General features: G+C 38.5%; 1 protein-coding gene across 4 annotated transcripts in view; it reads right to left on the bottom strand.

Annotated features, from left to right (window-relative positions):
- Positions 1-896: 896 nt before the first annotated feature.
- Positions 897-12505, bottom strand: part of Efr3a (EFR3 homolog A) — an 84267-nt gene continuing 72658 nt past the window's right edge. For all 4 annotated transcript variants that reach the window (XM_057792021.1, XM_057792024.1, XM_057792023.1 and 1 more), the window contains 4 exons: positions 8736-8784; positions 7795-7898; positions 7291-7340; positions 897-3517 (listed from right to left, as the gene is read on the bottom strand). In XM_057792021.1, the coding sequence (XP_057648004.1) occupies positions 3412-3517; positions 7291-7340; positions 7795-7898; positions 8736-8784 (309 nt within the window). In that variant the 3' untranslated portion in view covers positions 897-3411. The remainder of the gene's footprint in view (positions 3518-7290; positions 7341-7794; positions 7899-8735; positions 8785-12505) is intronic.

The raw sequence follows: 12505 nt of genomic DNA, 5'->3' as shown, positions 1-12505 counted from the left end.
TGGCACGGCGAAGCCTAGACGCGATGCTGTCTCTAGCTCAAGTGTAAGCTAATGGGCTGAATACAGCGCAACAAAGATGTAGTTTATCTCTGCACCTGACTCTGCTTTTCACTAATTCACATTAGATGTCAGAAGACGGGATCAGTCATAATGGAAAGTCTGGGGCAGCATTTGTCTTGTGCTCTCAGTCTATCAGTGGGAACGGGGTCAGAGTTGTGGAAGGACTGTCCTAAGTACACAGCAGACACAGCGGCAGTCTATTGCTGTATTAGGAAGGCAGTGGCTCTGCTTCCCCAAGGCACAGCCTGTGGCAGGGCTTCTCTGCAGGTATTACTTTTGGAGGTGGTTTCAGGGAACACCAGACCCCAAGGATGGCTGTTAATATTTGCCAGAGGCTTATTCTGTAACAGGGACGACAGTGCTTCACTCGCCCTCTCAGCGAGGCTGAGTGCAGATCCCACTGTTCTCATTCCACAGATGACTGATAAATCACTTATCTACGACTGCTTAGCCTGGAGCTTAGGTTAGATCTGAACCAGAACCCAAGTTCCTCATCACTGTATCCTAGTGGCTAATCCAAGAAACCCATGAACTACAGCTGGTTATAGCACCCAGCTCTGCAGGTATAGGGTAAGGCCAGGGTGTATTTTTTAAGGGAGACTGTATAATTTAGAGAGTAAGGAGGTGCAGTGGAAAGAAGTCTGATGGCAACTAAGCGAAGCACCCAGAAGGCTTAACCTAGTTTCTCTTCATACTAGTAAGCTATGGTTCTGATGACTCTCATATACGTGGTGAAGAATCTTCCCAGAACCTCGACTTTTTCCAAGTCCAATGTTGAAGAAGGTTAATTCCATATATGTAATGCTATAATAAAAATGCACTTATGCACAAGAGATGCAATTTTTGTTTTATTGCTTACATTTGATTGCACAATGAAATTTTACATTTAAAAAACTTACTTAATCACATCAATACATGTATCAGCATTAGTGAGACAAATGAGCTCCATTTGCGGGAGTGGGGAGCTAAACTGCTGGTTGAAGGTGGCTTTATTCTAAAGGATAATGAGTTCTAAAGGAGGGTTGGGGGAGGGAGAGGAGAAAGAGGAAAGAGAACATGAGAGAGAAAGACTATGAAAGATCAGGGAAAGTTCAGTGAAACTATATAAGCAGCCACAGACATCATAAGCATAGGAGGGACATTTAAATGAACTGTTCAGTGTCACACAGAATATAACCAGCTGTATATGACAAGAAAGATAATAAACAATTTGAGTATCACGTACCTGACAAAATATACCAATATAGAGCTTAGCAAGTCCTAAAGATTCAGTTCCTGAACTAGCTGCAGCACAGCTCGCACACTTGCGTAAGGGCAATCCCTGCAAATGTGGAAGAGTGAGACAGAGAAATGTCCATCGGGCTGTTTTGGGAACCCTCGTCAACAAGACCAGTTTAGTCTACTGGACCTACTAGATCCAGAAGTGCACTGTGGTTTAAGAGTAGCAAAACCCAAGCCAACAGCTTATAAAAACCAAGAAAAAGGTATGATTAAAAATCAAAACAAAAGACTGCAATGGTTTTCCTTTACATGCAAAGCATGCCTTTTTAAAATCACTATGAAATGCAAAACTTTATACAGCAAAGCTTGTGTTTTGCATGAATTCAAGTGAATATATATCTTTTTCTTATACTATTAAATTATATATTTTCCATACAAAAGCACACAGTGTTAATTTATAAAATGACATCCAAGTGGATGATTGTTTTTGCATGTCCCCCTGTTTAGATTTTAAAATAATAAAATCTAAATAATAAAATGTCAAAAATAATAGCCTTCTTTTAAAATACAGAAGAAAAAAGGGAAACAAAAATGCACGAAGCTTAACATTAACTGGTGACAGGCTCCATAAGTGTGAGAGGAATCTACCATGAAGTGACAGCTGGACCAGGGCTCCGCTACTCCAGTGGCAGCTGCACTGTCCCTCTGAGGACAAGGTCTGGTGAGTCTGCCCTTAGCAGCAGCCTGGACTGCTCTGTCAGAGGTTTTAGCAAATGGACCCATCTCCAAGATATTTTACTCTGCTGTAAATATTGAAAATTTTGGGTGTGACATTCTAAGTTCATTTCCTTTTCTTGTTTATTCCTGTTTGTAAGAATGGTGCCCAAATAACCACAAACACATTTAAAATATCCAGTTTTTCATTTCATTAAAAACAAAACTGAACTAAAGACAAATTATTTTGGGGCTATAATTTTTGATAGGAATACTGTTTTATGTAAAAAGAAACTGAACATGAAAAAGTAGACTTACACGAAATGATCTTAAAAACTGTGCTAAGAGAAATTTCTAACTGCAGAAGGCTTACTTTTTCATTGTGCGGTGGTGTTCAGTAGCATGTGTAGCACACACTGCCCTTGCAGTCTCACACTCACAGACCTTAGCAAGAACACATGCACCGTTTTGAATGCATGTAACTCATCTTCAAATGAGACGCACACAAGTTTTGGTTCAAATCTTACAAATTAGAAGGTTCACTGTGGAAACATTTTACTATGAAAACCTAAATAATGTACAATGTAAAAATGAGAATTCATTCATTTAAAAGAAACTGAAATGTATAGGCTCTGCACAGGTGAACAGCTGTTTTAAATTTCTTTCTTTTCTATAGTAAATATATATTTCATTTACTTAATGGCGTCACAGCAAAATACAACTATAGTTTCAAAGCGCAGTCTGTAAACTAACACATCATACGTGGAAAACACTGCACCTTTTGGTGCTCCAAGAGTGAGCTCTAAGGGGCTCAAGGGATCAACTTGAAGCAGAAAACACAGTAATCCAAGACCAGTAAGGCCTGGCCAGTATTCAGGAGATTTTCCTACCGCTGCTACCATAGAAATACCTGCCACATTTACCACTGAGGACTGAAGGGAGAGAGCTACACAGTCCTCTGAAGCATGGATTTAGAAAGCATGAAAGCATTTGCAACCCTAGAATTAGGAAGAAATTTACTCTGGAAGAAAACAAAACAAAAGCAAGTGGTTGTGGAGATGCTTAAGAAATCAGCAGACACTTCATACAGTTTCAATCTTTTGTTTTTTAAATCATGTTTGTGCAAAGTTTAAAACATACTATTTAACAACGGCATAACGTGAAAGCAATACATGTTCAATGTTAAGCGCTAACAGGAACCTCAAAACAAATTAACGTGGCATAAGTCTACCTTCAGAAGTACTCACAATCAGAGTTCCTAACCTTTTGACACAGAATGACACGTGTATGGTCAGAGATAAATGCCATCACATTTCAGGACACGTCAGTAAGCATTATGCAAATCCTGAAAACTGTCTTGGCCTTGTGTTTCGGGCTTTAAGATTCTTTTAAATGCTGTAGTCTTCAATGAGTCAGTCAATACACACACAGATCTGGAAACTTCATCTCATAGACTGGAACGGACTGGTATTGGGCATGGCCAGAAGTAATGGTCAGTGTTCCAGATGGACTGGGAGGAGGGCTGTAAAAGAAGAACATGGTGCTATCAGCAGGTGCATTTACAATATTCAACCATTGCCTGCAAACAGCCAAATAAAGCTGCTTAATGTAGGGGAGGTGATGGCCACTGATGACACAGTATAGGCAAAAGAGGGATTCTGGCTATTTCAAGTCCAAAACAGACTTTGTTTGTGTATGTATGTGTAATTTTTATAATGCTATTATATTGTGCATTTTTATGGGCTATTTTGATTCACAAGTTAAAAAAAAACCTGCTTCTTCACACATATCACTCTTACGGTAGTGTGGTATTCTGTCCTATAGAGATATTTTATCTCCTAGACAAATATAGATTCATTTTCATTATTATTAATCATGCTCACTAGTCTATATATATATATATCCTTGGTCTAGAGACTTATAAGTAAAAGTTGACAATTTTACTCTTAGTATGGACAGTGACAATACTGGAAATTTATGGTGGTTTAAGGGATGGAAGCAGTGCTTGCTAACCTGGAGGCAAGAAGGAACCCATTCCCATTATTGTTTTTAATTTCTGAGCTACTGTTAGTGATAAAAAACCTCTATGCCATCCATTCTGGTTTCTTTAAATAAATAAACTCATTAATCCACTTTTGTCACATAGGGCAAATACTTTAATAATCCATTATTTAATGATCAACTCTTTTAGCTAACAAAGATCACACGCATGTGCATGTACACATGCACACACACCTCTGAACACATCTGCTGTCTACTACCCTATAAACAAAAGACTGCCTTTCTCTTAGAGGTGAAGGAGGAATGCTCTGCCTGCCCTCACTGGCATGTCATCTTTGGCCTACATATAAGAAACTCAACAACTGTTCTTTTCCTTGAAAACCTAAAACTTTATCTTTCTCATAAATACTACACATTTCAATTTTCCTGTATTTTACTTACTTCTATACAAATTCAAACTTTTCAGAATGCCAGCAAGACCAGGCTTTATGGCGCACACTTTTATTCCCAGCACTTGGGAGGCAGAGGCAGGCGGCTCTATGTGAGCAACAATAACTGGACGCTACAGGAAGAATATGTCTCAGAAAGCCAAAACAGTAAAAACAAAAAACCCAAGCAAAGATCTACCACACCTTTCTTGGCGTAGGTGGGGCCTTGTTCATTCTCCTGCTGCATTTTCCTACCCCCTCTTGCCTAAGGATTTTTCCAGACTGCCTGGAGCATTTTCTTTATGTAAACTAATGACTACATTCTGCAAAGGTTTCTATGGGTTGATTTGTAAAGAGCTGATGTCTTTATGATACTCATTTACTATTCAAGAATAGGGTATGGGGCAGGCAAATGGCTTGGGGGGAAAAGGTATTTGTCTCTAAGCTTGATGACCTGAGTTCAAGCCTGAGATCCTACATGGTAGGAGATACCAACACTTGAAAGAGAGTCGATACTGAATTGCCCCCCTGCTACATAGGCCATATATATACAAAATTAAGTAAATGTTAAAAGAAGGTGTGACTTTTTCCGTATATAAATAAGTATATCTCAGATGTAAAGTTATTTCTTAATCTGTGTTAATTAGCATTCTATGGCTATGGGTACTTTCACTAATTAATAATATGTACAAGAATTAGTCTCATATAATCAACTTCAATTTTGAATTGCTATCAACTATATTATACAGCTAAAAAATAATCTTGCAACTGTTCCAGTATTTAAAGCTACTGACACTATTTCAGTCTTCTACATTGTGTTTTGCAAATATTTGCATTTGTATTTTCTTGATTGTTATGCTTTAATACTTGAATAAGAATGTTAAAGTTTATAGTGATGAGAGTATAAAGAGAACAGTACAGCAAAATCCCAGTAAACACAGGCAGGAAACAGGGTGGGAGCCTATATGTCTCTACTCCAACACATGCGCTCTCCAGTAATCTCTGACACCCTTCGTACAGGGTGCAGTAACTGACTGTGTCTGCTGCTGCATTCATTTGACAGCTGCTTTGCATTTCTCCTTTTTTTCTCTTCTGTACCCAAGCCGTGGTGAATAAAAAAACAGGGACTGAGGTATAAGATGGTTTGGCTTCACTTTTGTATAACACAAAGTCTCTTCTCTGGCTGATCAAATAAACAGGAGAAAATGTGCAGATAGGCCTGAAAACCTACAGTGCAACATGCCGTTAGCCCCTCTGTATCATACAAGCTGTCCCAGAACTTCTTTCAAAGAGGCATCTGTGGATGGACGCCTACTGAAACACTCAGGGACACTCTAAGTGTTGCTAAGTATTAACTGCCACCAAGTATTAAATCCAATCCAGACAAAGCCAATATTAGACAAAGTCATGGCACCAAAAGATAAAAAATATAATGCTGTTCTTAAACTTTTAAACCCATACAAATGTGCTGATGTAACAGTGTTGTAAGAGTGTTGGTCGCAGCATCACTCTACTTGAGAATGCAGACTATATGCTTTAATTGTCTGTCTCTAAGTACAAGACCTTCAGCAAATTATGTTCCTTCTCTAGGCTCTGGTGTCTTTACTTGGAAACTCAGAGACAGCATGTACTTACTTTTCTGGGTTGAGAGAAGAAATAACTGATATAAAGTATATAGCCTAAGGCCAAGTACATAGCAGGTATCTGGAATTTTAACTAACAGAGCTAAAGCTCTGTATTTGGTAATTTTTTTCTGAAAAGGAAGTCTCTAATTCATTTTATAATTTAGTCCTTTTCTGAATTTTTATAAATGAACAATTCTCTCCTTTAAAACAGTAAAGTGGTGAGAAAACGTCTAGAATAATAAGTGAAACTGATTTAAAAAAAGTGTCTTACATATGATAGTGGAAGACAAAGTAGAATAAAAACAAGTCAAGTAGACAAGAATGGTTAACAGTCTCTTTTAATCATTTAAGATATAAACTTGAAGAAAAAAAAGAGAATTAGTCAAGTTAAAAGATAAAGGATTTAGCTGAAGGGGAAAACAAAATTCCAGAAGCAAGGCTCTGTGTGTGTGTGTGCGCGCGCGCGCGCGCGCGCGCGCGCTCTACTGAGCCAATTTCCACACTGATGTCAGTGGGAGACCTTGTGGCAGCTCCTGGACAGAGGGCTTAAGAGAGCCTTCGTCCTTCTTAGACTGAATTACTTAAGGAGAGACAAACTCAGAATGACGGACAGCAGTGAGATACTGTATACTGTGGAATAAAATCCTCATAATAACTAGATAGTACATGGGAAAGCTCAAGGAAAGCGAAGGATCCATCCCAGTAGCAGTGTAACTGCTCTGGATGGAAGCATAGCAAACTGTAGATGGAGTGTGTGAAATAGTTAAATATGAATGATCTCCAGTTAAACATAACATTAGAGGGCTGGAGAGATGGCTCAGAGGTTAAGAGCACTGACTGCTCTTCCAGAGGTCCTGAGTTCAATTCCCAGCAACCACATAGTGGCTCACAGCCATCTAAAATGAGATCTGGTGCCCTCTTCTGGCATGCAAGCATACATAGAAGGAATGTTGGATACATAATAAATAAATAAATCTTAAAAAAAAAACAAAAACCATAACATTAGAATTCCTAGTTACGCATCAGGCCAGCACGAAGGAAGAGATGGTTTAAGAGAAAGCTAGAAATGTCAGGAGATAACTGGACAAGAGACTGTTCAGACTCCAAACAGAGGAGGACTGAGACAAAGGGTGGCCAGTCAGACCTTCTTTATGCTCAGTGCAAAGCAGTTATTAAACATGCACAGCCATGCACAGCTTCTAGTTTCTGTGTTACTTCTTCTGTGCTGACAAAGCCCTTACCGTATGGTGAGCTCCAATATTTGAGCAAGTCTATCATGAAGCAAGTTTGCCTGCAAAGGAGAATAACGAATGGTAAGAATTTCTTGTTTTCCAGCCACCCATATATGAAGCACAACTGTAACTGTGAGGCTGACACGAGACTGTCTGAATACTCTAATCTGCAGTATCCACTGGACTTTAATGTAGGTCTTCTCCCCACACTCACCCTTTCAAGTTCTATAGTCACAAGTTGAAACACACAAAAAATATCCACAGTAAAATTATCAAAAATCATTGGATACAAACAAACCAAAACAGAACAAAACACCAAAGCAATGACTGTCATTCACCCAGCTTAGGACCTGCTATTTCCATCACCATCATCATCATCATCATCATCATATAAAGAAATTCTTTAGGCAATAGCTCTGCTGTCAGAGGCTGGAGTCACAATATGCCTAAAGCCAGTGGCCAGAATAAGCTCCAAAAAGTCATTCCCCACCCATTGTCCATCAACTCACTCACTTTGGATTCACACTGTGCTGCTATTTCTTCAAAAGGTGCTTTCTGGAACTTCTCTATCACAAGACGTCTCTTTTCCTTTTCCTGTTCTTCCATTCCATTGGTATCTGTGTAAGGACCAGTTAGAGAAAGAGTGTCATAAAATCATGCCAAAGGCCACGGGAACCAATGTTCTATAGTCCCCCACATAAGAATGATTGAAGAGTGACTTCTATAGTGAAAAAGGCAAAGTACAAAACATTCCTTAAATGTTTCACTTGATACTAGATAACACAAATATTTGGGGAAAATTTAAATCTAAGGGTTAAAATTCCACACCAAAATGCCTACTTTCATAGAATTCCGGCCTCTTACTAAATACATATACACAACAAACACACATAGATAAAGATATACATATAATACATAAACCTACAAAAATGCATGCACACACATACATACCTACATATACAAGAGAGAGCAGCAACTTAACAGAAATCAAAAGACTACCAGGGCTTTTCTGAATACTTCTTTTTTGTCTAACTATGCTGCTACCCTTGTACATACATAAGCACTAAAATTTTGTTAAACTGCATCTAGATCCCAATGGATAAAAAAATAAAATACAGCTGAGTTGTTTAGAGCCAATGTGTCTCAGAGTCTTTTAATAGAAAGACAATTTTTTTTTTTAACTGAAGACCATGACGGTCTGGACAAAGTTTGTTAGATAGTAAAAAACAAATGTCCGTCTTGTTTAAACCACCATGTTTGTTTATGTGTACATACATCTGAGACAATCTAAAAAGCATAAACAATGTATTTAAATAAATGACCCACTTATATAGAGATCAATGATATTTTTCCTTTTCTTTCTTTTTATGCTTTATCTGCTTATTCTATCAACTAAAAAAGTACCAAGGTAAAGATGAGATTTTAGGAGAGCTAAACAGTTCTCCACAGCTCACCAATTGCTTTCTTCAGTGCTTCAAAGGTGATTTCTTCAGTGTTGCTAACCTAATAAAGATATAAAAACAGAGTGTAAGGAGAACAAAGAGTAAGAAAGGTGAATATAATTAATATTTTTACCAACATACAAGTCACCTAAACATTTTCACCAATATTTTTCTCCTCCTTTTGATTGGCTAGAGCTGAGATTATATTCCAAACAGCAGAATCTCTGCACTTCTTCCCTGGCCATAACAATGGCCTCCTGCAGTGGCTTCCTGACTGGCACATAGATGGGTGTTAGCCTGTCAGAGGAGGCAGTACCTCTGCACCCTTGGACAAGGCACGGCCTCCAGGGTATGGATGTGCCACATGATACAGTGACTGACTTGTGCTTGGTAGGAGGAAGGCACTTTGAAGCAATCAAGGCTGAGATTACAAATACATTTTTTTGCTATGTGGTAAATAATAACTAACCATTAAAGACCCTTTATCATTTTATTTCTGTAGATAGCATACAAATCAAGTATGAAATAACTAAGATTTTAAATGGTTAAAAGAATGGGCTTCAGAGATGGCTCAGTGGTTAAGAGTATTTGCTGCTCTTGCAGAGGGCCAGAGTTAGTATCCCAGCACCCATGTGGTAGCACATATTTGTCCTTAACTTTTGTTCCAGGGGATCTGACACTCCTCTGGTGCCAGATATATAAGCAGGCAAAACATTCACACACAAAAGAATAAATGAAGATTTCAAGGAATTACTATATTGAGAAGTGTTCACCCTAAAGCAACCATATTCTGGATTTTCTAAGGCTAACCACCAGTTTTGTATTTCCTATAAATACCCTTTATCAGGGGCTCTCAGATCTCAGATCTCTTGCTTTGAAATATGTACAAAGCTATAAAATTAAATGTTTTATGATTTTAAAAGATTAGCATTTTGGGACAATTGGGCAGTGGTACTTTAAGAGGCACGAAAACATTTTCACAGAGTAATAAATGGTTACTATAGTATCTCTGAATGAAAGTTAAGCAATGATAGGATACATGAGTACTTGCCTGGCACTTCGGTCATCCCTAATTTTAGCTCATGGGCGTCTTTTGCTAAGTCTAAGGCAGCAAGACTAACGAAAGCAAGACTGTATGTTCTGCACCTTAGCGTCTCTTAACAAAGGCTTTAGCTGGAAGTCAAGCAGCAAGAGTCCGCTACCTCAGTTTTGCTATCGAGGGTCACATTTCTAGTTGAAGTCAGATTAAACTTTGGAATCTTCAGTTGCATTCTAGATATTTGGAGCAGATATACAAGATTAGGCTCTGGCTAGTCATTTGCACCTATGAGCAATCTAGCACTAGCATTTTAACAAAGTAAACAAGACTCACTGTTCTTAGACTGGGATAAATAGCTTTATATTTAACAACAACAACAAAAATATATAGTACAGGACAGAGAACATGAGAAAAGTTATAATGCAGGTATTCTTGCTATAATAACTTTTATGATGAATGCTGAAATAAATATTTAACAGTAACTGGAAAATAGCTAACTTATATGTATTTCTTCTGCCCTCGCTATATACACTTAGTTTCGTCTATAAGGCAATTCTGTTCTATCTTTTGGCATTTGAACAACTAATATACAAAAGTATATTTCAGTGAGTTTGAAACTCAAATGTGCTCAACTAAATATGACATTAAATTGTACTTATCAAACATCCAGTGTTTGATAGCTTATAGCACACTGCCTTTGAGAAGCTAACGTATTAATGAACTTTGAGAATCTTTATAGTGTCTTTGTGTATATATTTTTCAGCTTACTTTATAACAGACTTGGTGTGGGACAATTGTCTATATTCTGTCAATTATGTTTTAAGTAAATGCTGACTGGCCAGTAGCCAGGCAGGAAGTATAGGCGGGACAACCAAACATGAGAATTCTAGGAAGGAGGAAACTCATTCCTCCCTAGTCCTGTCCAGACACAGAAGAAGGAAGATATGACCTGCCCCACTGTAAAAGGTACTGAGTCATGTGGCTAACATATACTAGAATAATGGGCTAAAATAAGTTATAAGAGTTAATAAGAAGCTTGAGCTAATGGGCCAATCAGTTTATCATTAATATAGACCTCTGTATGATTTCTCTGGGGCTAAATGGCTGTGGGATCTGGCAAGAGGACAGAAACCAGGCAGGACAGAAACCTCAACAACACAGACTGACTCTTTACAACAGTCTCAAGTATCAAACACATTAATTTTAAAACAAAAAATAAGCAAAAAGACCTATAAAAATCACAACATTAAAAACATTCTGTATTCTTGATTAAAATTAAGTCTAGAAGCCAAGGCTCTCAGCAAATTTCTTTACTGAAAGGGTAGCAAGACTAAAATCATACTCACTGAAAGAGTTAGCAAGATACTATCTTTATAAATAAGAAGTGTATATACTGAAGAGGCTTTGAAGAATGAGGTGAATTTGGGGAAGATAGTTTTAACCTTTTCAAGTAATTCTGTGTGCGTATGGATGGAGAGTACAAGCATGAGGAGGAGGCCAAAAGTTGATACTGGGATGTCTTCCTCAATTGCTCCCCTATCTACCTTCAGTGTGGGGGAGCAGAGGAAGCCTTGAGTGCATATGTAAGGAATGGATAAAGTCCTGAGTGATTGTATACTACCAACAAGGACCAATGCCTCAGACCCCTGGGAACTGGCCTTCTTTGGGTCAGGATCAGGAAACTGGCAGTGTGTGCAAAAACTGCAGCTTCTTTCTTCTAGAGGACCACAATTTGAGAATGCTCCCCTAGCTGATGGCTGAGGTTCTGGGTTGTTGCCTAGTGGTATTAGTACCGCTCCATCAGTGAGTACACAGCCTACCCAATTGCAACTTTTCTGTATATCATCTATCCTTCTTTCATTCCCTCGGTGTCCCAGGCAAGTTTCCATCAGAACAGCACTACCCCTTTTTTTCTGCATATTTATGTGTGCACATGTGTATGCAGAATTCCCTGAGTGTTTAGTCGTCACTGGTGTGCAGGTGTGGAAGCCCAAAGTTGATGTCAGCTATCTTCCTTGGTCACTTTCCACCTTATATAATAGGGTCTCTTGGTAAATCCTGATTTCATCAATTCAAGTTAGCAAACTTGCCCTAGAGATCCTGTCTCCGCCTTCTAAATGCTGGAATTAAAGGTGGATGCCACATCTATTGGCTTTTATGAGATACCAGAGAACCCAACTGCATTCTTTATACATACCTGGCTTTATTCACTTAGTCATCTCCTGTGGTCCAGGAGATAAGGTCTCCTCACTGAACTTTACGTTTCCCCTGGGCTAGACTGTCAAGAGCCTTCAGGATCTCCACATCTTAGCACCTGGCTTTTTATGTAGGTGCTGGGGATCCAGAAGGTATGTCCTCCTGCTTGCATAAGCACTTCACCCATTAAGCTACCTCCCAATCCCTCTTCAATGCTCTTGAGTTCCACTAGCAAGTGATCCATAAGATCAAAGAATTCTGTATAATGGAGTTGAATAGCAAAGAAAGTCTAAGTTTTGCTTGTTCCCTGAACACTAAGAAATTACAAATGAACTGATAAGGGTTAGAAGCTAAGGGAATGAGAGAACATGAATTCAGACAACTCAATTTGCTACTTTCTTGATCGGATAGTCCTTTAATTATTTATATTGTATCTATGAGCAATAATGAAACAGCTGGGCAGGAAAACAACGTATGAATCACGAAGAGGAAGCTGAGTTGGCAGGCTAGCATTCATCACTTTTAGACGGCTATCAAGACTCCTTTG

The sequence above is a fragment of the Chionomys nivalis genome, chromosome 17 (assembly GCF_950005125.1).
Source record: "Chionomys nivalis chromosome 17, mChiNiv1.1, whole genome shotgun sequence".
Taxonomy (NCBI): domain Eukaryota; kingdom Metazoa; phylum Chordata; class Mammalia; order Rodentia; family Cricetidae; genus Chionomys; species Chionomys nivalis.
The sequence above is the reverse complement of the archived record's forward strand: the minus strand, read 5'-3'. Positions and strand labels throughout refer to the sequence as shown.